A 27753-nucleotide genomic window follows, 5' to 3' on the forward strand; every position below is an offset into this window, starting at 1 on the left:
GGGTGGGAAACATGATGTGTTCTAGGAGCTACACGTGGCTCTGGAGTGCTGGAGTCTCGAGGTAAGAACCATGCTGGGAGGTAAACTGCATGAAACCCACTCGTCAGAACCTTGTGTGGGCGGGGGGGGGGGGGGGGGGGCTGTGGGGTGGGAGAGGGGGAGAGGAAATGGAGGATCCCAGGCTCATTTCAGGTCTTTATTTTGATCTACTGGATGCAGTTCACTGACATGAGGAACACAGAACGAGCAATCAGTATGGAAGGGGAGACTGGTTCATTTTTGGATACTTTGAGCTGCCTGTCAGACATCCGGGTGAGCACTCGGTTCTGGGTGCGTCCAATGCCTGTGCTACTTAATTTACGTTTTTTGTTTTTTGTTTTTTTTAATTTTAACTCCTGCAAAATCCGGAGTGGTCTGATTCCCAGAGTCAGTGTGCTTAAACGACACAATACACAATGCCTGTCTGGGAGGTCCTGGTGTGGTTAAACACTGGACACAGGAGGGGCTATAAAGTGAGAAGAGGGATGGGGGGTGTGGAAGCGGCAAATCTGAGGGCGTGTCCGCGTCTACGGGCACAGCGCCCCCTGGAGTTCTGCAATGCCCTCCATTAAAGACCCTGGCAAAGAGGCGGCTACGGAGGAGGAAATTAAAGATGCAGGGAGAAAGAAAACCGCATCACTGATGGGTGTGGCCCCAGGACAGGTTCAGCGCCGCCTGTCCCCGAGGAAGCACCGCCCGCGCCCCCACCCCACTCACCGTCCTCCTCTGTTTGCACCACCAGCTCCTCGCTCTCCATCCGGCCCTCGGGGTTAGACAGCAGCAGCCGCAGCCGGATGGTCATGAAGGGGCGCAGGCCCCGCAGGGTGTAGTGGGAAGAGGTCTGAATGACCTCTTCAGCCTCGTACTGCTGCTGGTTGAACACGTACTGGTACTGCACGGTGAGGTTGAAGCTGTGGCAGCGGGTCACCGCGTAGCCGAACGGTTCCCACTGCAGGGTCAGCTGCCGAGCGCGGATGTCCACAATCTCCACGTTCTGCGGGCCATGCACGGGGTCTGCAAGACACACACGCAAGACACGGGGGCTTTGAGGACTGTCCGGAAGCGGGTGGGGGGGATGTTCTGCTAAAACAGGGGTGACCAGCCCTCCAAACTTAGCTCAGCCACAGCCATCATGACTATTGCCACAGAGAATACAATTTAATTAACATTTTTCTGTAAATCGAACTCTTTTCTTCTTACTTAAACGCATGCAACTAAAAGAAAACGTAACTATATTATATAAAGGGAAAACCCGAATCACTTGCCATACATAAATGTTAACCATTAAAAAAAATGCAAAATTGTTAAATTCTTAAAGGTTCATCAGGGTACCCCGGAAAACCACCCTGAGTACCACCAACAGCACACACAACACCCCGGGGATATACTAATTGAGATGGTTGCTGGAGTTCTGACCTGCCTTACATTTAATCCAGCCACATCCTCTCCCCTTGGGAAATCAGCCCCCTCACTCTCGTTAACCGCACTGAGGTGCACAGGCTGCAAATCCAGCCACAGGCTCAGCACGCGGCACTCGGTCTGTCCACACGGTCACAGGCGCCGCTGACTACACCTTGCAATTTCCCCTCCTTCCACTGACAACGCGGCTCAGTCAGTTAAGCGTCTGACTCTTGATTTCAGCTCAGTTCATGATCTCAGGGTTGTGAGATTGAGCCCTGCGTTGGGCTCCGTGCTCAGAGTGGAGCCTGCTTGTGATTCTCTCTCCCCCTCTGCCCCTCCCCCTGATCACACACTCTTTCTCTAAATCAGTCAATCTTTAAAAGCAGATATGGTCATGCTTTCACACTCTACTGCTATACCAACCTTTCCCACGTGGTCCCAGACCCCCGTATATAACACTGGCTGTCTTATTTTACTACCAATATTCTGTTTATACTTCATGTAAAATAGATGCTTTTGTACAAAACAGATTATAACAAACCAAACACTTAAAAAAAAAAATCCCCGCATGTGAAGTCATTCTGTAAATCTTAGGCGTTTCTTACAATAGAAGCATAACTTCTTTTGTGATCAGCATCCCCATAAGTTCTTGTGTTGACTATCTTAGCTGGAAGTACTTAAGCACTGGCTAAAGATTAAATCAGTATTTTCCCTCTATACTACCTATTGGACTTTACCAAGTTCTGTCATTTCTTTGGGTTCATCTTTTATTTCATTTATAAAATGGGGATAACAGTAGTACTAACCTCACCAGTGGGGGGTTAAATGAAATGTTGTTTGCAGAGCAGTTAGAATTGTACCTTGAACTTAGTAAGCACTCAATATATGGTGGTTTTTCTTTTGCAGCAATAGGAATAGCGATACAAATAATAAGGTTTCGTATGCTGTCTCTACTCTGAAAGTCTTCTAAATGGCAGTGCTGTGAAGCATCCTTACGCAAAATGATGGATTCTATCACCCTAAGAGCATTTGGGGGTATTTGAATTTAGGGGTATTCGCACTCTGTCTCCTAAGAGCCTTTAGGGGTAAGGCCGGCCCTGTGCCAATGTAGCAGTAGGAAAGAGGGAGGGACCTGATGCAAACTGAGTTCCCTGACCTGCCCCTATAGGGAAAAACATCCTGTGAACTGTGTCAGAGCCTTGCCAAGGAACACACTTCCAAGCAGTCTTCTTTCGAGCAGGATGCCCAAAAATGTCAGGGAGCCTGGCAAACCAGCCCAGACCTGCACCCGTGCTGCTGGGGACAGCGAGCAGCCTGGCTCTGGATCGACTGAGTTCACGGTCACTCGTACAGCCCAATTATTCATGTTCACAGGTCCTTTGTGTAAAAGAGAGCCAGCGTTCCAAAAGCAAATGGGTGACTTTGAAAATATGACATTGAACAAGCTGTTGCTGAGGGTGCATTGTGCTGAGCCCACACAGAATAAGGTGAAAAGTGTTGTCCCCATAGTGGGGGTGGGGGGAGGTTATGATGTGGTGTGGCCGATTGGTTTAACAAGTCCTGATGGCATGAGGACAAATGTACAAGTATAGGATGAGCGAGAAACCGCTTGCCTGGGAAGTCCGCACCTCCCCACTGGCCTCGCCCAGCTGGAGCCTTTCTGCAGGTCCAGACGCCAGAACTCTCCCAGCCCTGCTCAGGACCTCACAACATGCCTCCTCCGGGGGTGCCTTCAAAACAGACGCCACACCCCAATAAGATCGTCACTCCTCGGGCTCTCTCACCTCATCTCCTTAGAGAGTGAGAACAGCAACATGTAAGACCCTTTTAAATCCAAGAGTTGACCATCTTGTTAAACATCTTAAGATGTACCAAGCCCAATAAACCCCTGGCCAGACTTATCAAAAAGAAAAGAGAAATGACCCACATCAACAAAATCATGAATGAAAGAGGAGAGATCACAACCAACACCAAAGAAATACAAACAATTATAAGAACATATTATGAGCAACTCTATGCCAGCAAATTAGATAACCTGGAAGAAATGGATGCATTCCTAGAGATGTATCAACTACCAAAACTGAACCAGGAAGAAATAGAAAACCTGAACAGACCTATAACCACTAAGGAAATTGAAGCAGTCATCAAAAATCTCCCAACAAACAAAAGCCCAGGGCCAGATGGCTTCCCAGGGGATTTCTACCAAACATTTAAAGAAGAATTAATACCTATTCCTCTGAAACTGTTCCAAAAAATAGAAATGGGAGGAAAACTTCCGAAGTCATTCTATGAGGCCACCATTACCTTGATCCCAAAACCGAAGACCCCATCAAAAAGGAGAATTACAGACCAATATCCTTGATGAACATGGATGCAAAAATTCTCACCAAAATACTAGCCAATAGGATCCAACAGTACATTAAAAGGATTATTCACCACGACCAAGTGGTGAATTTATCCCTGGGATTTATCCCTGGGCTGTAAGATTGGTTCAACATCCGCAAATCAATCAATGTGATACAATACATTAACAAAAGAAAGAACAAGAATCATGATCCTCTCAATAGATGCAGAAAAAGCATTTGACAAAGTACAGCATCCTTTCTTGATCAAAACTCTTCAGAGTATAGGGATAGAGGGTACATACCTCAATATCATAAAAGCCATCTATGAAAAACCTACAGCGAATATCATTCTCAATGGGGAAAAACTGAGAGCTTTCCCCCTAAGGTCAGGAACGCGGCAGGGATGTCCACTATCACCATTGCTATTCAACATAGTATTAGAAGTCCTAGCCACAGCAATCAGACAACAAAAAGAAATCAAAGGCATCCAAATCGGCAAAGAAGAAGTCAAACTCTCACTCTTTGCAGATGATATGATACTTTATGTGGAAAACCCCAAAGCCTCCACCCCAAAACTGCTAGAACTCATACAGGAATTGAGTAAAGTGGCAGGATATAAAATCAATGCACAGAAATCAGTGGCATTCCTATACACCAACAACAAGACAGAAGAAAGAGAAATTAAGGAGTCGATCCCATTTACAATTGCACCCAAAACCATAAGATACCTAGGCATAAATCTAACCAAAGAGGCAAAGGATCTGTACTCAGAAAACTATAAAATACTCATGAAAGAAACTGAGGAAGACACAAAGAAATGGAAAAACGTTCCATGCTCATGGATTGGAAGAAAAAATATTGTGAAGATGTCAATGCTACCTAGAGCAATCTACACATTCAATGCAATCCCCATCAAAATACCATCCACTTTCTTCAAAGAAATGGAGCAAATAATCCTAAAATTTGTATGGAACCAGAAAAGACCCCGCATAGCCAGAGGAATGTTGAAAAAGAAAAGCAAAGCTGGCGGCATCACAAATCCGGACTTCCAGCTCTATTACAAAGCTGTCATCATCAAGACAGTATGGTACTGGCACAAAAACAGACACATAGATCAATGGAACAGAACAGAGAGCCCAGAAATGGACCCTCAACTCTATGGTCAACTAAGCTTTGACAAAGCAGGAAAGAATGTCCAATGGAAAAAAGACAGTCTCTTCAACAAATGGTGTTGGGAAAATTGGACAGCCACGTGCAGAAGAATGAAACTGGACAATTTCCTTACACCACACACAAAAATAGACTCCAAATGGTTGAAAGACCTCAATGTGAGACAGGAGTCCATCAAAATCCTAAAGGAGAACACAGGCAGCAACCTCTTCGACCTCAGCTGGAGCAACTTCTTCCTAGAAACATCGCCAAAGGCAAGGGAAGCAAGGGCAAAAATGAACTATTGGGACTTCATCAAGATAAAAAGCTTTTGCACAGCAAAGGAAACAGTCAACAAAACCAAAAGACAACCGACAGAATGGGAGAAGATATTTGCAAATGACATATCAGATAAAGGGCTAGTATCCAAAATCTATAAAAAACTTACTAAACTCAACACCCAAAGAACAAATGATCCAATCAAGAAATGGGCAGAAGATATGAACAGACATTTCTGCAAAGAAGACATCCAAATGGCCAACAGACACATGAAAAAGTGCTCAACATTGCTTGGCATCAGGGAAATCCAAATCAAAACCTCAATGAGATACCCCCTCACACCAGTCAGAATGGCTAAAATTAACAAGTCAGAAACGACAGATGTTGGCGGGGATGCGGAGAAAGGGGAACCCTCCTACACTGTTAGTGGGAATGCAAGCTGGTGCAGCCACTCTGGAAAACAGTATGGAGGTTCCTCAAAAAGTTGAAAATAGAGCTACCCTATGACCCAGCAATTGCACTACTGGGTATTTACCCCAAAGATACAAATGTAGGGATCCGAAAGGGTACATGCACCCCGATGTTTATAGCAGCAATGTCCACAATAGCCAAACTGTGGAAAGAGCCAAGATGTCCATCGACAGATGAATGGATAAAGAAGAGGTGGTATATATATACAATGGACTATTATGCAGCCATCAATAGGAATGAGATCTTGCCATTTGCAATGACATGGATGGAACTGGAAGGTGTTATGCTGAGTGAAATAAGTCAATCAGAGAAAGACATGTATCACATGACCTCACTGATATGAGGAATTCTTAATCTCAGGAAACAAACTGAGGGTTGCTGGAGTGGGGGGTGGGGTGGGAGGGATGGTGTGGCTGGGTGATAGACACTGGGGAGGGTATGTGCTATGGTGAGCGCTATGAATTGTGCAAGACTGTTGAATCACAGATCTGTACCTCTGAAACAAATAATGCAATATATGTTAAGAAAAAAAAAAAAAGAAGAAGAAGATAGCAGGAGGGGAAGAATGAAGGGGGGGTAATCAGAGGGGGAGACGAACCATGAGAGACGATGGACTCTGAAAAACAAACTGAGGGTTCTAGAGGGGAGGGGCGTGGGGGGATGGGTTAGCCTGGTGATGGGTATTAAAGAGGGCACGTTCTGCATGGAGCACTGGGTGTTATGCACAAACAATGAATCATGGAACACTACATCAAAAACTAATTGTGTAATGTATGGTGATTAACATAACAATAAAAAATTAAAAAAAAAAAAGAGGTACCAAGCCCATGTTAAATATTTTCTGGGGGATTTCCAATGTGCCCTTAAAGCACAAAGGAAGCTATAAAAACAAAACACTGTTGATGGCCAACTGCACGGTGTTGGGTTCTATCACCTGCATCATCTTGTGACCCTGTGAGGGAGGGACTGACTGCCAGCCCCACTTTACAGATGAATAAACTGAGGCCAGAGAGGGCCAGGAACTTGTGTAGAGTAGCAAGACCAGCAAGTGGCAAAGTGGAGTTTTTGAACTTCTATCTACCTGACTACATGCCTAGTGTGCAAAGTCAGAAGCCATGCCTGACCAGAGGGGTCTGGAGAGAGTCCGGGCAGGTGCCACGCATGCCCTAGAGGGAAGCGGAGCCAGCCTCTCCCACCCCCTCTCCTGCGCTCTGCCTGCCACCCTGCCCCTCCCTGCTGGAGCTGGGCCATACCCTCTCCTGCTTTCACTCCTGTTCACTTTGTCTCCTCTCTGAAGATGTCCTTGCTGAGTCCCTGGGCAGAGCTCAGTGGCTCTTTCTTTCTCCTCTTGTTCACTGTTTCTTTATATATTCGTTTTCCGCAGTCGGCAGCTTTTCAAAAGTTGGCCCTGGCCGCTAGAATGTAAGCCCTGTGTGTCAGAGCAGGTGCGCTGTCTGCTCGTCCCAGGAGCCTGCATGCAGCCCAGAGACATGCACGGGAGGGCCCCAGGGAGTATCAAGCCAAAGGACAGATGCCCTGTTTTGTAGACCTCACCACCATCTGTGAGGAAGCATCACTAGTCTCGTCTGAGAGGAAGGCGGAGCTCTGTGGGCTGTGCCACATAGTGAGTGCGCGGCTGAGATCTAAGTCCCCCAGGGTCCAGTGCCCCTGTGTTTGCACTGCGCCGTGATAGCACAGGGCATGGAGTCAGCACGAACCTGAGGCCATCTGGGGAGGATGCTGGGAGGAGGCCGAGAACTGAGGCAGAAATGCTTGACCCTCAGGAGCCAGGGGCCCGCTGGAGAGGGTGATGCGGGACTCCGTCCCACTTAGTGCTCAGCTGACCACTGGCCTGTCTTCCCACTGCTGGTCTCAGCTTCTCCAGAATTCCCCCCACAGCTCACCTGCGCAGCTGTGCACTCAGACACCTTTCTGCTCTTCTTAAAGGAGGTAGCAGGCAGAGGCACCTTTTCCAAGAGGGGAAGGGATGGTGCAAGCCTGCCACGGAGCAGAGACTCTCTCCCAGAGCGGGAGGGTCAGGGCACTGGGAACATTACTTGCTTCCTCTGAAGCCCATGCCTCTGTCCTCAGGCCACAGGGAACAGTGGAGCCTGGCGGAGCGCGGCTTGAAGCCAGACTCTGGCGCTCACTAGCTGTGTGACCTTGGGCAAGGGCACTTCATCTCTGAGCCTCCATTTCCTCGTCTATAAAGTGGAAATTATTGCACTAATCTCAGAGGTCTGTTAATGAGTATAAAATGAGCTGTAAAGGGAGAGAGAAAATTGCCTCTGTCTAACAGTGGGCATTCCTCTTAGAGAAAATGGCCTTTCTTGGAGAAATGCCTTAAGAAATTTATTTGGAGCACAAGCTGCATCCCCAGGGCCCTGGGATCAGTTGTGCTCAGCCTTCAGAGGAAGAGAAAAATGAATCCACTTGTCGGCTGGGGTTGAACAGGAGAAGATGGGGGCGAACAAGGTGATAGAATGTTCCCGGGAGCCCAGTGTGCCTGTTCTCTGTGTGACTCCGAGGTCTTCAACAGGGTCCTCAAAATAACACAAAAGGGTTTGGACCTCCTGTGGATGCTAGAAAGGACTGAGATCTGCATGCCTCCCTTGGGCCATTGAAATACCACCTGGGAACACAGGGACCAGAGGCCAAAGGCACTTGGGAAATATGGCCACATGTGTTACTGATAACCTTGAGGCATGACTTTGGGGGTTTCCCAGCGTACGAAAATTAAGAAGATCAAGGAAGGCTCAGTTCCTATGCAAAAGGCAAGACCTCCGGTAGAGCTGTGGGTTAGACAGGTGTGGATGAAAGTATTTGAAAGTTTGAGAACTCCCACTCCAGAAAGGGAAAGACAGTGGCTACTGATGACATAGTAACTCTGCGCTAGGCACTTGCATGCTGAACAGAATTCTCTGGCATAGAAAATCAAGGCCAACGAAGGCACGTGACTGACCCAGAGCCACACAGCCAAGTCCCCAGCTCTGGGCTCCCACGGCACTTTGCACAGGTGTCCAGCCCACTCGGCATTTGTCATACTTTCTAGGAACTGCTTGTTCATTTATCTGTCACTCCTCCCAGGCTGCCAGGGACCATATTCTGTTTGTCCAGCAAGCCCCAACACATGGTGCAGGGTCTGTCGAGGGGCCAGTTCATGTCTATTAAACCGTGATGAACAGATGGTGACCTGTTCTTGGGAACTGAGCTCGGACCCTTGACTCTACAGTCCCAGTTTCGTCCCCGCCATGATGTCACAGAGTCTTTATGGTGAACATATTTATTTTTGCATTCAAGCAAAAAGAGTGTCCTGAAATCCACACAATGAAAACTAGTTTTCAAAAATGTGTCATGGAAGCATTCATGCTTTTAGTCTGACCCCTCCCCCCAAGCCTCAGCCTCCAAACCCAGCTTCTGCTCTGGTAATTGTCTGTAGCACGGAGAGTCCTGGGTTTACACTGGGGTTGGTGCAAACAAGTTGGAAATTGCCGAGAAAGCCTCATGTGTGCAGTGGAGATTGGTTTGTTGAATTTACATCTCCCATGTAAATATGTCCAAGCTTCGAGCCTAGGGTAGTTTCAGCCACCAGAGAAGGCCATGCCCACATAACCTTCTTAAGTAACAGCCTCCAGGCCAATGAGAAGACAAACAGTGGGAAGAGAGTGTGGCTTGTCTGGGAAGCTGGAATATCTTCCTCTGATGAAAAATCCAAGCGGCTTGGCCTCTGGGTAAACTTTCTCTCTGCCCTTACACCTGACAACTGGGGCCCTGTCCTGAGCCCCGTGCATTAAGGAGCCCACTCTAGCCCTCTTTGGCCTGTGCCCTCCTCCTGCAGCAGGAGTCAGAGGGCCTTTAAAGCATCCATCTGCATCCCGTGCTCCCTATTCTGGACCAGGACCCAGGTACCTGATACCCCCAGAATTCCCTGCCCCAGTGCCCCAAATTCACTTCTGGGGCCTGTGTGAACCTCTTCCTTTGGTCTGCCCTTCCTCAGACTATATCCCATGTGTGTGCATCCCTAGGCCCAAGGGGTAACCAAAGAATGGTCATTTGGGGGGAGTGAACAGAACCTGGACATGAGGACTGAAGTGCCCACACAGGTTTGTGTGAGGCTTTTAGTGGGGAGGGACAGAGTCAGAGGAAAGGAGAAGGAAGGGGGCCACAGGCTCTAACTGTTCTTGCCCCAGACCCTATTGTGTTCTTGCAAAGGTTAGGGACAGATGTGTGTGTGGGTCTGTGTGTGACTGACTGATTCATGTCTTCAGAAGCCCCCTCATTCCCACAGCTGCCTCTGGAAGGCAGGCTGGTCCTCCTGACCTCCGAGCACTTCTCCTCTTTTGCATGTTAGATCTTACTAACGTACCATTTCTTCCCGAAGTGCCATTTTCCACCTAATACCTGAGACCAATCTGCAACCTATACCCTCCCACCTCCAAACTCCCTTCCTCGTTTCCCACCGCTCACTCCTCAAATCCTACATTGGGAAAGCCAAGCATCACATCCTGAATCCGCCCATACCTCCCTGCTCTTGCCCATGTTCTTCCTGCTGCTTGGGATGCCTCTGGCAAATCCCTAGTCAACAGATGCCAGGCCCAGCACCAAAGCCACCCTTTCCTTGTAACTTTCTCCAAAAGCCTTCCTTGTCCAGGTGCAATGGATGCCTCCATCATGTTTTCTTTAGCCCCATAGCACATCTCCTCTGTACATCTTCTCAGACTGCAAGTTAGTCGTTCATAGGCTCCGTTCACGTTCACCTGCTCCCATGGGAGTCCTTAGATCTCTTCATTTTCATAACTAGAACACATGGCTGCTTAATAAATAAACTGAGGAATGAGTAAAATATAGAAAGTAGGTGATGGCTGAAGACCAAACCAGAATTAAGCTCCTCCCTGCCGCAAGGGAAAAGAAGTAAGGGGTGAATCAGGACTCTCTTCACACTCCAATTGTGAAGGGTAGTTATGTGGTTAAGTCAGAATTTGAGGCTTTTTTGTTCTCTGTGGGCCCAGCTTCCATTCCTACTGTCAAAGGCAATAGCTGTAGAATCTCCTAATGACCTTAATCAAGGCAGAACATCTTATTAAAAAAAAGAGCAGCAAAGCAGATTTCCAAATCATGAATTTTCTATTTATTCATCTTTGCCTGTGGAGTTGGCTGTAACATATGTACTGTTCAAAGTTGAACCTACATTGAGATAATTTGGGGCATGGGGCTGAAAATGTGGAGGTGGATAGCTTGTATGTAAAATTAATTTTTTATCCATTTGGAGATGCAATTTGAATTCCTTTCAAATTAAATTGCAATGGAGTCCTAGGCAGCTGGAAACATTATTGCCAGTATAATTTGATACTGCAAGAGCAGTAATACGTTGACAGATATTTCGATGTGACCATTAATTTGCAATTTCTGCGTGGAAATGATACACGAAGGGAGAAAAAGGTAAAAGGAACAAAATTAAAATCCATCTTCCTTCCAGTATCATCCAAACCCACTTTCGTGCTTACTTTCCACCACCTCCTTTAATTTGTTTCAGATGCTTGGTGGACAAGAATTTGTTGACTATTACCACAGACATAGAAGGAGGCAAGGACAGGAATCCAGAGGCTTCTGTGGAGGATGCTGGTACACTCACCATCCAGGGTCACCGGGTCCTACTCATCCTGATGAATGGAGTCCTGCAAGGCTGGGAACATGTTACCTTGTGAGAAGGTGACTCGCTGCTATTTCTTGTAGCAGTGAAATAAAGAAGGTAATTCCTGTACATGTTCACTGACTCATTAATTAATGAAGAACTACTCTAGAGCACTGGAGATGCCATGGCTCTGTGAACACCTGAACCTAAAGCAAGTCACGTGTCCCATCTGCATCTGTGCTGCATTTTTTTTTCCTATGCAGAACGTGGGTGGTATTCCCTGCCTTTCAGGGCTGTAAGGGGAGCTAAGGAGAGTCTCCACCAAGCTCTCAGGTGGGACTTGACACAGCTGTGCTCCCTCAAATACAGCTCCCACCTACGGAAGGGAGGCAGGTGGAAGGGCCATTAAGATAGAATAGGAGTCCTGTAGGTAACTGGCCTGGTTCTCGATCTCGTTGGTTGTTGGGTTCATGCTTTTAACCAACTACGGTTAGGAGCCAGCAAGCTTCCATTAATGCACCTTCGGATACTGCTGTATCTAGTCCTTCTTTCTTTTTTTTTTTTTATTTTATTTTATTATGTTATGTTAGTCACCATACATTACATCATTAGTTTTTTTTACATTTTTTTTATTTTATTATGTTAATCACCATACATTACATCATTAGTTTCTGATGTAGTGTTCCATGATTCACTGTTTGTGTATAACACCCAGTGCTCCATGCAGAACGTGCCCTCTTTAATACCCATCACCAGGCTAGCCCATCCTCCCACCCCCCCCCCTCTAGAACCCTCAGTTTGTTTTTCAGAGTCCATCGTCTCTCATGGTTCGTCTCCCCCTCTGATTTCCCCCCCTTCATTCTTCCCCTCCTGCTATCTTCTTCTTTTTTTTTTTCTTAACATATATTGCATTATTTGTTTCAGAGGTACAGATCTGTGATTCATCAGTCTTGCACAATTCACAGCGCTCACCATAGCACATACCCTCCCCAGTGTCTATCACCCAGTCACCCCATCCCTCCCACCCCACCCCCCACTCCAGCAACCCTCAGTTTGTTTCCTGAGATTAAGAATTCCTCATATCAGTGAGGTCATATGATACATGTCTTTCTCTGACTGACTTATTTCGCTCAGCATAATACCCTCCAGTTCCATCCACGTCGTTGCAAATGGCAAGATCTCATTCCTTTTGATGGCTGCATAATAGTCCATTGTATATATATCCATTCATTCATTCATTCTTTATCCATTCATCTGTCGATGGACATCTTGGCTCTTTCCACAGTTTGGCTATTGTGGACATTGCTGCTATAAACATCGGGGTGCACGTACCCCTTCGGATCCCTACATTTGTATCTTTGGGGTAAATACCCAGTAGTGCAATTGCTGGGTCATAGGGTAGCTCTATTTTCAACTTTTTGAGGAACCTCCATACTGTTTTCCAGAGTGGCTGCACCAGCTTGCATTCCCACCAACAGTGTAGGAGGGTTCCCCTTTCTCCACATCCCCGCCAACATCTGTCGTTTCTGACTTGTTCATTTTAGCCATTCTGACTGGTGTGAGGTGGTATCTCATTGAGGTTTTGATTTGGATTTCCCTGATGCCAAGCAATGTTGAGCACTTTTTCATGTGTCTGTTGGCCATTTGGATGTCTTCTTTGCAGAAATATCTGTTCATGTCTTCTGCCCATTTCTTGATTGGATTCTTTGTTCTTTGGGTGTTGAGTTTGATAAGTTCTTTATAATAGATTTTGGATACGAGCCCTTTATCTGTTATGTCATTTGCAAATATCTTCTCCCATTCTGTCGGTTGTCTTTTGGTTTTGTTGACTGTTTCCTTTGCTGTGCAAAAGTTTTTTATCTTGATGAAGTCCCAATAGTTCATTTTTGCCCTTGCTTCCCTTGCCTTTGGCGATGTTTCTAGGAAGAAGTTGCTGCGGCTGAGGTCGAAGAGGTTGCTGCCCGTGTTCTCCTTTAGGATTTTGATGGATTCCTATCTCACATTTAAGGCTTTCATCCATTTTGAGTCTATTTTTGTGTGTGGTGTAAGGAAATGGTCCAGTTTCATTCTTCTGCATGTGGCTGTCCAACTTTCCCAACACCATTTGTTGAAGAGACTGTCTTTTTTCCATTGGACATTCCTTCCTGCTTCGTCGAAGATTAGTTGTCTAGTCCTAATTTCTACAAACACATCTTGAACCTCTGAGATGGGACAGGCATTAGGGGTGCATGTGAATAAGACAGACACTTTCTTGCCTTCATGAGACTCATGCTCTAGAAGGAGATGCAGACACAGCAGTGTGATGAACGGAATGATGAAGCCTGAAGCACCTTTTTGCAGGGGAAGTGCTGGGCTTCCGGGAAGCACATGGCAGAAAGACAGAGCCGAGCACTGGAGACTCATCTGAGCCCACTGACTCATGACTCGTGCACAACCCTCACATCCTTTTCCATAGACACCAGAAGCCACCAAGGACATTTGAGGTGAGTGAAGGTTAATGATCCTCCCACAACTGCATTATTAGGTTATAATAAAAGCAAGTCTCAGGCCAAATTCTACGACATGGATGATCACTTATTACACAAATGTTTATTAGCAAGCAGACACAGAACAGGTCACACCATCTATTCTGTAAAGTTCAAGGAAGTCCCAGAAATCTGTCCTTGCAGAAGTTGGCAAGCGTTTTTCTTTTCTTTTCTTTTTTGTAAGGGGCTTAGATAGTAAATGTTTTAGGCTTTGCAGGTCAGACAGTCTCTGTTGTGATTGCTCATCTCTGAACTGCAGTGGAAAGGGACACAGACTATCCGCACACAAAGGGGTGTGGCTCTTTCAATAAAAGCTTATTTACAAAAACAGGTAGACAACACCAGAGCTGTCCTTTGCCTGCTTCTGTTCCAGGGGCAAAATCAATTACCCTTCTAGTAACATCAGTAAACCAGGAATCCTCCTTATGCAATGGGTGACCAGGGCTGTTTGGGAATCAATCACCCTAAGTTCAAGGCTAGAAGTCTTACTGGGTTCTTCTTCATTATGTATGTCCGGAAAGAGCTTTAAAAATATCTTGGCCAGCCCACATATTTTGATTACCTTCAATTTCACTAATTAGAGCCCACTCATACTACTTATTATTATGCTAGTCAACAGGTCCCCAATTTCAACCACAACAACCAATTTCTGACATTTAGCATGCTAATTAACAAAATGAGGGTTAGCGATCAAGATCTGGCATCAGAAACACCTGGGCAATGCAGCATTGTCTCTGGAGTAGGAGCTTCTTGACAGGGATACCAACAGATTTTCAATGAACCATGTGTTCTTGATTGGAAGGCTGGAAGCACTGGGTTTAACCTATAACTACAGCTTAACCTAGAACTCAACCATAACATTCCACTGTTAAATATTTGAGAGTAAATCACCGACAATGTAATGTGGAGTCTGGAAGCCAAGAAGGCTCTCCTGAAAGAAAGGGCCTTGGGCAAATGATGAATAGGATTTAACCAGGTAAAGAAGCGAGGTGTGCGGAAATAGGAGAGGGAGGCTAGGGGGTGGGAAGGTTAAACCCTGGGCAGAGGAGACAGCATATTTAAAGCTCAAGAGCCAAGAACAAAGGAGCAAATAGTCATGCAGATCCTGACACAGGAGTAGACAAGCCATGGGAACAGAAATCCCCCATCCCCCACTCAAGCCCCCTCCCCCCCCCCCCAACCCAGTGATGAGTTAGGCCAGTCTGGATGTTAAACATTCTAACAGTCCCTCGTACCATTCCTAAGAAGTGAGAATAACAACAAAAGCAGTTGTGACGTTGTGATATGAGTATTCTTTGCCAAAAGTAAAGCACTGGACAAACTCAATGTTTTAATAAACATTTCTGAGCTCCCACCACGTGCCAGGTATTGTACAGGATGTAAGAGTGAACCAAACATCCAAAAATCCTCCCTGCCCTTAAGGGGATTATGTTCTAGTGCAGCGGGGGGATGATGTAATACAGGAGAGAATCAGAAAATTAGAACGTCAGGTGGTAGAAAGTGCTCTAGAGAAAAATCAAGCAGGGAAGGGAGACCGGGGGTTCAGGAAGCCTTGTGCCTACCATCTGACCTTGACTCCAGGTCCTGCTCCCTGCTCCCTGATCTCTTCACTGACACTCAAGTTTTCCTAGACCCAGTTTAGCTTGAAATATATACTGAGCACCTGTAGGGTGGCAGGCTAGGTGCTGGGACACAGTGTGGACAAAAACAGACCCGGTCCCCGCCTCTCCTGAGCGTAAACTCGGGAGGGGAGTCAGACTTAAACAACCATAAGGGGAATCGGACGTGCGGGCTAACAAAACTGCAGGTTGCAGTAAGAGTTTTAAAGGGAAGAGAGAAGGGGTGAGCTGGACGAAGACGGCAAGCCAGGATGTTTCCGTACGGCAGTCACGGAAGACCATTCTGAGGAGCTGACCCTGTGCCTGAAGGTTGTCACTCTTCCCTCCTCTCTCTATTCCTACCTCTCTTCCAGCTTCCAGTCATTCCCTGGGCCTCAGTTTCTCTGGGAAAACCTGCTCTCAAATGCTCATCTCACCCACAGTTGGATTAGCTGTGCTGCCTCAGGATCCGTGAACTCGGCCAGGATATAAAACAGGGGCCGATGAGGGCTGTCCCGACGGCCCTATGCCCTCAGTCCTACAGCTAAGCAGCTTGGGGCGTGGATGGGGAACCAAGAGGCAGATGCAACCTAGGCTCCAGAAGGACCCACCCGTGGGGGCCATGGACCTCAGGCCCAGAGTGAGCATGACAGCTGCCACCCAAGCACCCTGGGCCATTTACTGAGCCACTCTCTTGCTCCAAACACTCCCATACTATTTTGTGCAGCTGGGGCTAGGATCTCTGCTCCCCCACCTGGCTCCATGCTCGTCCCTGCCAATAGGGGACCATAGAGGGACCCTGCAAGGCTGAAGGAGGAAGAACAGGCTTCCTGTTTCTGGGTGCATCACTCCAACATCACTCCTTCACCCCGGGCAAGTTCAGTCTGTCTCAGCAGTTAGATCTGGTCTGCGGTTTCCCCAACACTTCAAGAGCCAGCCGCAGAGACATCAGCGCCTGCCAACAAGTGCTCTGTCTTCCAGTCTTTTAATTGTTTATGATTCCAGCCCATTCTCTTTGTTCTGTCCAGAGCGGGCAGCGCCTGCTTCCCACGGGGGCTACACTGGTGTAATACCTTCACTTTCCCTTTGTACCTTGTCGGTTTCCCAGCCAATTCTTTGTATCTAGTTAACCAGAAGGTTTCTAGACTTGCTCAGTTCATGGTGCCCTTGCTGTTGGGGTAATTTTTCACAGAGTTCCTAACCAAAGAAACACCTAACAGTTTCATTTATTAGTGAGTCCAAACAACTTAATAAGTATTTATATCCTAACAACATAACAGTGGTTTGAGAAAACATTACACACAAAAGACAAAATACTGTAATGTCACTCTGTAATAGCCACAGTTACTTGCTACTGGGACGCATGCATCTGTTGAGCACTGAACAAGACACTCCTACTTCCTGCCCCAGGTGGACTTTAGTGCAATACTTGTTTTTCATCATACCAGCTACTGGAAGGTCGGCTTTGCAAAGATACAATGGCATCCAAGGAATGTGGCTCAGTCTAAAGGTGAAACTGTGGACCACCTCTACTTAGTAGTTTGTATGGTGTTGGACAGAGGACACTGTGTTTCATGATCTTTCAAGATTAAAATCTAAAATGTCCTCACGTGATACCTCGGCAAGTTCACTGTGGTGTCCTGGGCTGCCCCAGTACGGTTTGAGAAACATGGCAGGAAATAACTCCTTACAAGCAATCCTCTCTACTAAAATAAGTGGTGTGATTTATCTGCTAACGAGGCCTTGACCAATGCAGGACCCCACTGCCTGAACTTCATGAACATTCTGTGTCTTCACCTTTCCTCTCCCAGAGCTCCCTTCTGCCTGGGGACCCCCTGACCACCCCCTGACGTCCCAGCTGGCACTGTATATCCCAGCGGAGGCTCAGACCAGTGCATCCGGTGTTAAACTGGGGAGCAGGGTGTTGGGCCACACCTACTTCCACAGTGATTGCCCGGGTGCTCAGATGCCAAGAAGAATTAAATGGACACGGGCACAAGATGGCAGCCTGAAAATAAAAGCTTTGGAATGTTTAAAAATTACTTTGGTGGCAGAGGAAATCAGGCTGGAAAGAGAGAAGCAATTTCTAAATTACATGGTTTCAGTTTCCAGAGAGGAAAAGAGTTTCAGAGTGGGAGGGAGGAGAAGGTGAGCCCACAAGGTCCTCTGGGTTTCAGCTCAGTTCACAATTCATGGCAAGTCTACCTTGTCTATTTATAAAAAAAAGCAAAACAAAAAGAACCCCAGGAAACTAAAAGGAAAAGCTGGAGAAAGACTGAAACCTGAAGCATCTCTGATGGTCAAAAGCCACTGAGAGCTGGGCCCAGGTGAGGCATTAAATATTCTGAACGCCGCACTTCTCCTCGACAAACAGTCTGCCTGTGAACGAAATGGGCGGTGGAATTAGGCAACAGTCTTCCCCGTAGCCAATATAGCCATCACTGTGATGCTGGTGAAGGGCTGTGTATAAACCAAATTGTTTCTAGAATATGTAAAACAAATAAACAAAAGCAGTATCTCCTGATTGGACGTTAGTCCCTCTCTCCCAGAACTATTACCCTCTCTTTTAGTTGGAGAGTTTGGCTTTTTATATTCAGATCTGGGGCTTTTCAAAAGCCAAGGCTGCTCACAGCTGAGAACCCCCCCACCCCAGGACATTCTTGATCTCCCAAGGAATAGCATTAATCTATAGACACTACTCAGGGCTGCTGGGCCTTGAAGAGTCCTGCTGTGTCAGCAGGCCCAGAAACGCCTACCAAGCTTTTTTATGATGTCCAAAGCTTTATTCTTTGAAATATATAAGAGGAGAATTAAATTGAAGGAAAAATTTCAAACAAAAACCACTGTCAGTTGAAGGAGGCTCATTCTCTGTTGGGTCTCATTTGGGACTCACATAGGCATTGAGAAAGGACAGGTGACAAAGCAAACCTGTCTATTCCAGTCACCTTGGGGCCAAGAGCCAAGAAGGGAACCCCAGTAGAAGAGGGAGCACAGAGGAACCGTAGCTGGAAGACCCCTTTACCCCTGCCTGCCTGCCTCACTCGCTGGTAAAGCACCCTCACTCACTGTGAGTGCCTCTCAGCAGGGGTGATGGCCTAAAATGCACACGTGGAGTTTCCTGGCTGGCCCCTGTAACAGCGGTGCCCCCTGGCCACAACACTGTGAGATACAATCCAACCACGGGCTCTTACAGAGCCAGCAAATGATCACCCTTCGTATCAGAACTGTGAAGAGGTAGGTCACTGTCCTTCCCCTTGACTTTCAACTTTGACGCACCCTTCTACGGGCTGCCCCCAGACACATGGGAGCTCTCCCATCTCCAGGGTCACCAGTCACAATCCCCTCCCCACTGTGCATCTCCCCTCCATCTGCAAAGAGCTTTGCTCATGTCCCTGATGTTTTCACACTTTGTCTCTCCTGACAACAAAATCTGTTTATGAAATGTGTGACCTTGAGTAAGTAATTTTACCCTTTCTGAGCCTGGTTTTATAATACATAAAGTAGAGCTCCTAGGAATCTATCTCCTAGGAGTCTCCTGAGGTTGAAACAATATTATACATGCTCATATATTAGTGGAGTATTGCTGTGTAACAAATCGCCCCCAAAGCTGCTGGTTTACAATAGGCATTTATCCATGAGCTTATGCATCTGCCTGTCTGATCTAGGCTGGGCTCAGCCAGGCTTGGTTCCAGGCTCTGTGCTGTGCTCAGGTCTGCTTCATGTGTGTTTATGGGCGGGCCCAGGCTGAAGGGGCAGCAACTGCTCAAGGTATGTTCTTTCCCTGATGTATGCATCAGAGCCAAGCCAACCCATGCAAGAGCTCCTGAGGCCTCCCTCATGTCACATCCACTAATACTACATTGGTCAAAGCAAGTTATGTGGGCAAGCCTGACATCACCCCAGCCACTCCTCCCACAGTAGGAAAGTGGAGGTGAGTGCAGTGAATATGGCTGAATGATAACTCAATAGCACAGATCAGTATGAATTTATGTTTTGATTAACAGGACCAGCCAGTACTTCTTACATTGCATAGGCTTGGTCCCCTGATAGGAGGACAGTCTAACTTTGAGTCAGGTCTCAGGGCAGCCAGAAGGGGTATGAGGGGGAGGTAGCTGCCTGCTCTCCCCGCTTTCGGACTATTAGGAGCTGTGTCTCTGGGAAAGAAGGGGCAGAAATCTTATAGAGAGGCCTGGGAAAAGCACCCCTATCATTGGAAGTTCTTCTCGATCTCAATACGATCCTTCTGATCCACCAACTACACTGGGTCAGGTAAGTCACTGCTGTCCTCACCTCCCAAATGCTGGCTCAGACCACACCCCTCCACATATCCTGCTCTCCTATGCCCCAAGCCAAAACTCCTGTGATAGGCAAAATAATGCCCCTCTCCCCAAAGATGTCCATGTCCTAATACCTGGAACCTGTGAATATATTATTTTTCATGGCAAAAGAAACAGTTGTGGATGTGATTAAATTAAGGATCTTGAAATTTAAGTTATGGATTTTCTGAGTGGGCTCCATGAACCCACAAGGGTCTGCATAAAAGAGAAGCAGGTCAGAGAGGAGGAGAGAGAATGCCATACTGCTGGCTTTGAAGATGGAGGAAGGGCTCACAAGCCAAGGACTACAGGCAGCCTCTAGAAATTAGAAAAGCAAGGCAGCAGATTCTCCTGTAAAGCCTACAGAAGGAACCCAGACCCGCAGACCTATTTTAGACTACTGACCTCTAGAAAAATACATTTGTGTTGTTTTAAGCAGTTGATTTTGTGTTGCTTTGTTACAGCAGGGATAAGAAACAAATAAACCCTCAAATATTGTTCTGCTTATTTTTGTATTTTTTAATCCACACCCCTCACTCCCATTGCCCTTCTCCATGGACACACATCCTATGTTCCACATATGTTCCTTTGTTTGAATGAATTCTTATAAAATGCATGTAATGTGATAGTATGCACGTACATTAATTATGTACATCTGAATGTGTTATATCTTCTTTACCTTCTCATTGCTCAGTACACTGCTTCTGACATCTGCTCAGGTGGCTGTCCTTCCTGCCAACCGTCCCATGGGCTGCATCCATCCTTCACAATTGATCCATCTATTGCTCACTGATGGGCATGCCGTTTGTCTTCAACTCACCCCTATCAGAGCCTGTGCTATAGGAGACCTCCTCACACATATCCCCTTCTAGATTTGTGTAAATTCCTTTGGGGACTACACTCCTAGGAGCAGGAGGGCTGATTTACAGGGTATGTGTAAACTTAATTCCACAAAGTACCCCCATTGCTTCCAGAATAGCTACAGCAAAATGAGCTGTGTGTAAAGGCTCCTCTAAAAAAATTTGTGCCAAGACGATGGGTACAACGTTTTTTTCCCATTTCTATTTTAATGTACATTTCTCTAATACTAATGAGCTTGGTGATTTCTTCATATATCCATTGGCCTTAGTTTTCATCTTTGTAAACTCCCTTTCATATCCTTTGTTCAAATATCTACTCATTTGTAGGACTTCTTTGTATATTCCAGATTTTTTTTTCCTGTTAATTCTGTTCATGGTGATCTGTGATAAATAAAAAGCCTTTATTTTTGATGCATTGAAGTCAACCAAATTTTTAAATGGTGTTTCGTTATTTTAAAACATTTCTGCCAAATGACAGACCTAACATCTATTCTCAAATTTCTCTCACGTCCCAGGCATACATCAGGTTACGCTGCTTTTCAGTTCCTTTGAAGTTAGGTGTGTCCATGGGGCTGACTTTGCCCAGTGATATGTGAGAAGAGATGGTCACTTTCAAGGTAACTTTAAAAGCCCAGGTCAGACTTGTCTGTCTCACTTTTTCCTACCCCAGAAGCACTTACTGTAATGAAGCCTTCTTCAGCCTGGGACCCTGAAAGCTTGAGGGAAAGAGTCACCCCGTGGTCATCCCTATGGAGAGGGAGAGAAAGCGAGAGAGAGAGATGGAGGGAGGGAAGAAGGGAGAGAAAAGAGGAAGAGGGGGAGTGGGGGGAGAGAGAGAAGGAAGGAAGTGGGGGAGGGAGAGAAAGGCACTCATTTCTGTTACCACACTGGTTTTACAATTACGGCTTTAGAGTATATAGAAAGTATTTAAATCTGGCAGGGCGAGTCCCCCCCCCCCCCATCTTTTTTTTTTAAATCCCTCCTCAACGCCGACTGCTAACTATGGATCTTTAGTCTTCTATATACATTTTAGAGAAAGTTTATCAAGTTCCTTAAAAATCCAATAGGAATTTTCATTGACATTGCATTAAATTTATAGGTAAATGTGGGATGAGAATGGACTGTTTCTACATTTATTCAGATCTTCTTTTAGGTCCTTTAATTAGTTTTCAAGTTTTCTCCATTGAGATTTTTGTAATTCTTGGGCTAGTTAAACCCTAAATATTTGATAATTTGTATTGCAATTGCTTCAAATTAGATTTTCAAGTTTATTACTGCTTTTGTAGAGAGGCTTGCCATTGATTTTTGAAGTTGATCTTCTATCTGGCAACCTTGTTGAAATCTCTTGTTATTTCTCATTTTACGTATATTTCTAGGAGGATTACCACACCATCTACAAACGATGAGTTTTATTTCTTCCTTTCCAATCCTCACACGTCTTATCTTTTTCTTTCCTTAAAGTGTGGGCCAACAACCCCAGCATTACGTTAAAGAGCAACTGTAAGTGGGCATTTTTGTCTTCTTAATCTGGACAGGACGGCACCATGTTAAGTATAATGTTTGCTGAAGGATTTTGGCTTGTAAACTTCGGCAGTTTAAAAAAGTCTCCCTCTCCTTTTTTCTCGGTTTTAAAAAAAATCATCATAAATTGGTACCGACCTTTATTAAATTCCTTGTCTCATGGATTGAGACAATCATGTGATTTTTATCCTTTAGTATATTAATGTAGTAAATTACACTAATCTTGAAACAAGCTCACTCCTGGGATAAGCCCATATGAATCCAATTATTATTTTTGTAAAAGACTCTTGGGTTCATTAGCTAATATTTAGGTTAGGATGCATTTTCCATATATTCATATATGAAATGGGCCTCTATTTTTCTTTTCTTGTATTCTTATCAGATTCTGGTGTCAAGAGTCTAGTAACTTCATAAGAGGAGCCAAACAACTTTTCTTATTTTCAAGAAGAAATGGCACAAATTAAAAATTAAGTATTCTTTAAAAGTTTGTTTAAACTTATTCTTTAAAAGTTTAAAAATTCACTTTTAAACCATGCAGGCCCGGCATTTTTGAGGAAGAAGGCTTGACTACCATTCCAAATTCTTTCATCTTACAGGTCCATTTCAATGTTCTTTCTCCTCATGCCAATTTTGTCCTTTTAAGTTTTCCTGTAACTGGATCTACTTAATGTAAAGTTTCAAAGTTAAAAGCACATAATTCATTATATTCTTGTGGGGCTTTTTTGAATATTTGTATTTATTGCATTTTTTTATTGGTTTGCTTAGGTTTTTTTTTAGTATTCTTTTCACAGAATCAGCATTCATTCTTTTAAACTCCTATTACTGTTGATTCTTATTTTATCAATTTCCTTCCTCTTGTTTCTTTGGGCTTTTACTGATACTCTTGAGTGTTTAGCTCATTTTTTAACATTTAAAATAATTAGAGATTCACAAAAAGTTGCAAAGAAATGTATAGGAAGGTCCCATGTATCCTTCACCCGGGCACTCCTAATTTAGCAACTCATGTAACTCTAGTACAATATCATGAATAGGAAATGGATGTTGGCACAGTACAGAGTTTATTCAGACTTATACCTGCACTCATATGTGAGTGTGTGTTTAATTTTATGCCATTTTATCACGGGTGTGGGTTCACGTAAAAACCATTACAATCAAGGTACAGAACTATTCCAGCCTAAGGCTCCCTCGTGCTACCCTTTGAACCGGCAGGCCACCCTCTCCTCCCTACCACCTGAAACCCCTGGCAACCACCAATCTGCTCTCCATCAGTTTATGATTTCGAGAACGGTGCATAAGTGAAACAATACAGTATGTCACGCTTTGAGATTTTCTTTTCCACTCGGCATAATTTCCTTGACTACATCCCATTTGTTGCTTCTTTCAGTAGTTGGCTCCTCTTTATTGCCATGCAGTAGTTCATGGTCTGGGTGGCCCACCGTTTGTTTGATCATTCACCCACTGAAGGACATCTGGGTAGTTCCCAGGTTAGGGCTATTAAGAACACATCTGCTGGGGTGCCTGGGTGGCTCAGTCATTAAGCGTCTGCCTTCGGCTCAGGTCATGATCCCAGGGTCCTGGGATCGAGCCCCACGTCGGTTCCCTGCTCAGCAGGAAGCCTGCTTCTGCCTCTCCCACTCCCTCCTGCTTGCATTCCTGCTCTCGCTGTCTCTGTCAAAAAATAAATAAAATCTTTAAAAAAAAAAAAAAAGAACACATCTGCTATGGACATTCACACAAGTTTCTCTGTAAATATGTTTTCACTTCTCTGGGATAAATGCCCAAGAGTACAATTGCTGGATCATAGGGTAAGTTCATTTTCAGTTTTAAGAAATGGACAAACTACTTTCCAGAGTGGGCAGACCATTTCACATTCCCATAAGAGACCCGGCTCCCTCACATGCTCACCAGCATTTGGTGTTATCACTAGTGTTTCTATCATCTATTCTATTCAGATAGGTGAATAGTGTGATGTCCGGTGGTCTTCATTTGCATTTCCCTAATGGCTAATGACGCTGAACATCTTTTCATGGGTTTTTTTGCCGTCTGTATATCCAGCTCATTTGTTTTTTTTTTTTCCTGGTTTTTCCTTTTTTTTTAAATTTTTTTATTGTTATGTTAATCCCCATACATTACATCATTAGTTTTAGATATAGTGTTCCATGATTCATTGTTTGTGCATAACACCCAGTGCTCCATGCAGAACGTGCCCTCTTTAATACCCATCACCAGGCTAACCCATCCTCCCCCCACCCCCCTAGAACCCTCAGTTTGTTTTTCAGAGTCCATTGTCTCTCATGGTTCGTCTCCCCCTCCGATTTCCGCCCCTTCCTTCTTCCCCTCCTGCTATCTTCTTCTTTTTTTCTTTCTTAACATATATTGCATTATTTGTTTCAGAGGTACAGGTCTGTGATTCAACAGTCTTGCACAATTCACAGTGCTTACCAGAGCACATACCCTCCCCAGTGTCCATCACCTAGTCACCCCATCCCTCCCACCCCACCCCCACTCCAGCAACCCTCAGTTTGTTTCCTGAGATTAAGAATTCCTCATATCAGTGAGGTCATATGATACATGTCTTTCTCTGTTTGACTTATTTCGCTCAGCATAATACCCTCCAGTTCCATCCACATCGTTGCAAATGGCAAGATCTCATTCCTTTTGATGGCTGCATAATAGTCCATTGTATATATATACCACCTCTTCTTTATCCATTCATCTGTTGATGGACATCTTGGCTCTTTCCACAGTTTGGCTATTGTGGACATTGCTGCTATAAACATCGGGATGCACGTACCCTTTCGGATCCCTACATTTGTATCTTTGGGGTAAATACCCAGTAGTGCAATTGCTGGGTCATATGGTCAGCTCATTTGTTTTTAACTTTTGTTTTCCAGTAAATGAATTTAAAGCTCCAGATTTTCCTTTAAGTATTGTTTTAGCTCTGTTCTACAATAGACACGTGCTCTTCTTTCATTATTATTCACTCCATGGTTCTTCGTGATTTCCTTTTTAACCCATGTTATTTAGTAATGTGTTGTTTAGTTGTTAAATTCCTGTGATTTTTAAAGCTGTCCTTTAGTTATTAATGTCTGATTTTATTGTGTAACGGTTGGGGAACATCATCTGTGTGATATGGATTCTTTAGAATTTAATTGGGCTTCTTTTATGGCCTAACACGTTCTATTTTTGTGATTATTTTGTATATGTTCAAAGATGTGTTTTCTCTTTTTGGGTGTAGGGTTCTCTGTATTAAAATTATTTAATTTGCCAATATATTCATAAGCTTGAGTTTGTGAATTATATTTTTCAGATCTTCAACATCTCTGTTTATTTTTGTTTAAATAGATTGATCTCCTAATTTGGTCATTAACTTGCTTCCATCTAGAATGATGTCCACGGCCATAACCACCACCATAATTTGTGAATGCTTATCCATTTCATGTAAAATTTTAAATTCTGCGTGCCGGGCACTTGACCAAGCACTTTGCTTAAACTGTATTTACTTCTCACAGTTGCAAATCTCAATGTCCCATTGTACAGATGAGAACACTGAGAGCCTAGAAGCAGTGACCACATCATGCACCCAGCACAAGGGAGAGCTGACATGTAAATGCAGATGTGTGTACTAAGTCTATGCTTTCAGTGACTCTCCCCTAGGACTTGGTGTGTTCATTTGCAAAAGGAAGAGATTAGGAGAATTTTTATGGTTCATTTTTAGTTTAAGAAATTCTCCATTATTATCATTATCTGAGTTAGCATTTACTGAGCTCTTGCCATGCAAGTTCTAGGTTCTGTGCTAAGCATGGTATCTGCATCACGTCATCATCCTCACAGCCACCCTGTAAGACAGGTATTAAAATCCTAATGTTGGGGCGCCTGCCTGGCTCAATCGGTTAAGTGTCTGCCTTCAGCTCAGGTCATGATCCTGGAGTCACAGGATCGAGCCCTGCATTGGGCTCCCTGCTCAGCAGGGAGTCTACTTCTCCCTCTGCCCCTCACCCTGCTCATGTTCTCTCTCTCTCACTCTCTCTCTCTCTCAAATAAATAAATAAAACCTAAAAAATAAATAAAATCCTAATGCTACAGATGCGGAGAAGAGTGCTCAGAGAGGTTTCCCAGCTAGGATATGAAATTGGTGGTGATGACTCCAGGGCCCATGTGTCTAATCACAATGCTAGATCTTGGTCTTTCACACCGAGCTAGAGGTTTCATATACAACGTCTCATGTAGCCCACAAGAGCCTTGAGAGGGAAGAAGTTGTTTCCTGAACACATCTATCCAATCAATAGTCCTCTGGTTGACCCTGGGGACTCCTGAAAGAAGTCCCCTACCTTTCTTACTTGATGGACTTATCCCTTTCAATTGCTTAGAATCTGAAGTAGAGCAGCCTTTCTTGATTGTCCCAGGGTACCAATACTCCTAGACACAGCACCTTGTCCTTATCCAAGTGCCTTCACACTGTTAGCTCCTTTCTTCCTCTTCACCAGCCCATCTCAATTCCCCAACTCCTAGGGAGGCACACCCCCCCCCCCCCCCCCCGCCCACATTGCTGATCCTCACCCGCTTCATCCCGGAGAAGTCCCACCCTAAGATGCACTGCCAAGCCAGCTACAATTTATAGTATCCTTTAAATGAGGAGATGTGGGCTTTTCCCACTCATCCCCACCCTTTGATCTACCTGCTTTTTTCCCTCCCCACAGTCCCCTGGAGTAATGAAAGAAAAGCAGTGAGTTATTACCATGTTAAGCTGCACTAAATGGCTTTATATTATGGTTAGAGACCTCTGGAGAAATAACGATGAGATCACTACATCTTTTGTTCTCAGAAAAATAATGTGGCAAAAAGGTACCTCTAATCCTCTGTTTTAATTTGTTTTTATTGATCTCTTTCAAAATTAGGGAAACAAGTTTTCTCACTGCAAACGTTATGACAATGCATGGGGAGGTCCTAGTTATAAAGAGTAATGAAACTAGGGCTGGGAAGAAGCATCTTTTCATAAGGCTGGGGGGGATGGTGGGCGAGCAAGCACCCATGAAAGGAAATACACAGAGAAAGGAAACCCACAGGAATTACTGGTTAACTGTAAGTGGTGGGCTCATGAGTGATGTCTCATCAAAAAGGCCCTCCATGACCTCAATCAAAAATACTACCCACTCCTCAACTACCATATTACTATCACATCTATCTTATTTATTTTCTTGGCACTTGTCACTTACAGAAATTATCTCATTTATTATGGAATTTATGGAATCTACTTCCCTGATATCCTCTACCCTAGCCTGAAAAATGAGTTGTACAAGAAAAATAACTTTGTATATTTGTTTTTCTGCTATTTCTCCAGTGCCTAGAACAACACTTGGCACATAATAGGTAGTCAAATAGTTGGATGGCTGGATGTCTGGCTGGCAGGATGGATATGCGGAATAAATGTTTTTCTCTGCCTCCAATCTTCTGTGATTTCTAAATTTCCTATAATGAGCAAAAATTACTTCTCTAATTAGAAAAAAAGAAAACAGGGGAAAAAATAGGTTAATTGTAGCATCATCTCTTCCTACAAACCTCCCGTTTCCTCAGACACAAGTGGGTGTTCATGTTCCTCTTCTGATCTCCCAAGAGT

The 27753-nt window shown here is 44.9% G+C and overlaps 1 protein-coding gene across 17 annotated transcripts in view; it reads right to left on the bottom strand.

The window, feature by feature from the left end:
* Positions 1 to 27753, bottom strand: part of PTPRT (protein tyrosine phosphatase receptor type T) — a 1085477-nt gene that overhangs the window by 399059 nt on the left and 658665 nt on the right. For all 17 annotated transcript variants that reach the window (XM_078057227.1, XM_078057222.1, XM_078057226.1 and 14 more), the window contains exon 8: positions 757 to 1053. In XM_078057227.1, coding sequence (XP_077913353.1) covers positions 757 to 1053 — 297 coding nt within the window. The remainder of the gene's footprint in view (positions 1 to 756; positions 1054 to 27753) is intronic.

Source organism: Halichoerus grypus, chromosome 10 (genome assembly GCF_964656455.1).
Source record: "Halichoerus grypus chromosome 10, mHalGry1.hap1.1, whole genome shotgun sequence".
Classification (NCBI taxonomy): Eukaryota; Metazoa; Chordata; class Mammalia; order Carnivora; family Phocidae; genus Halichoerus; species Halichoerus grypus.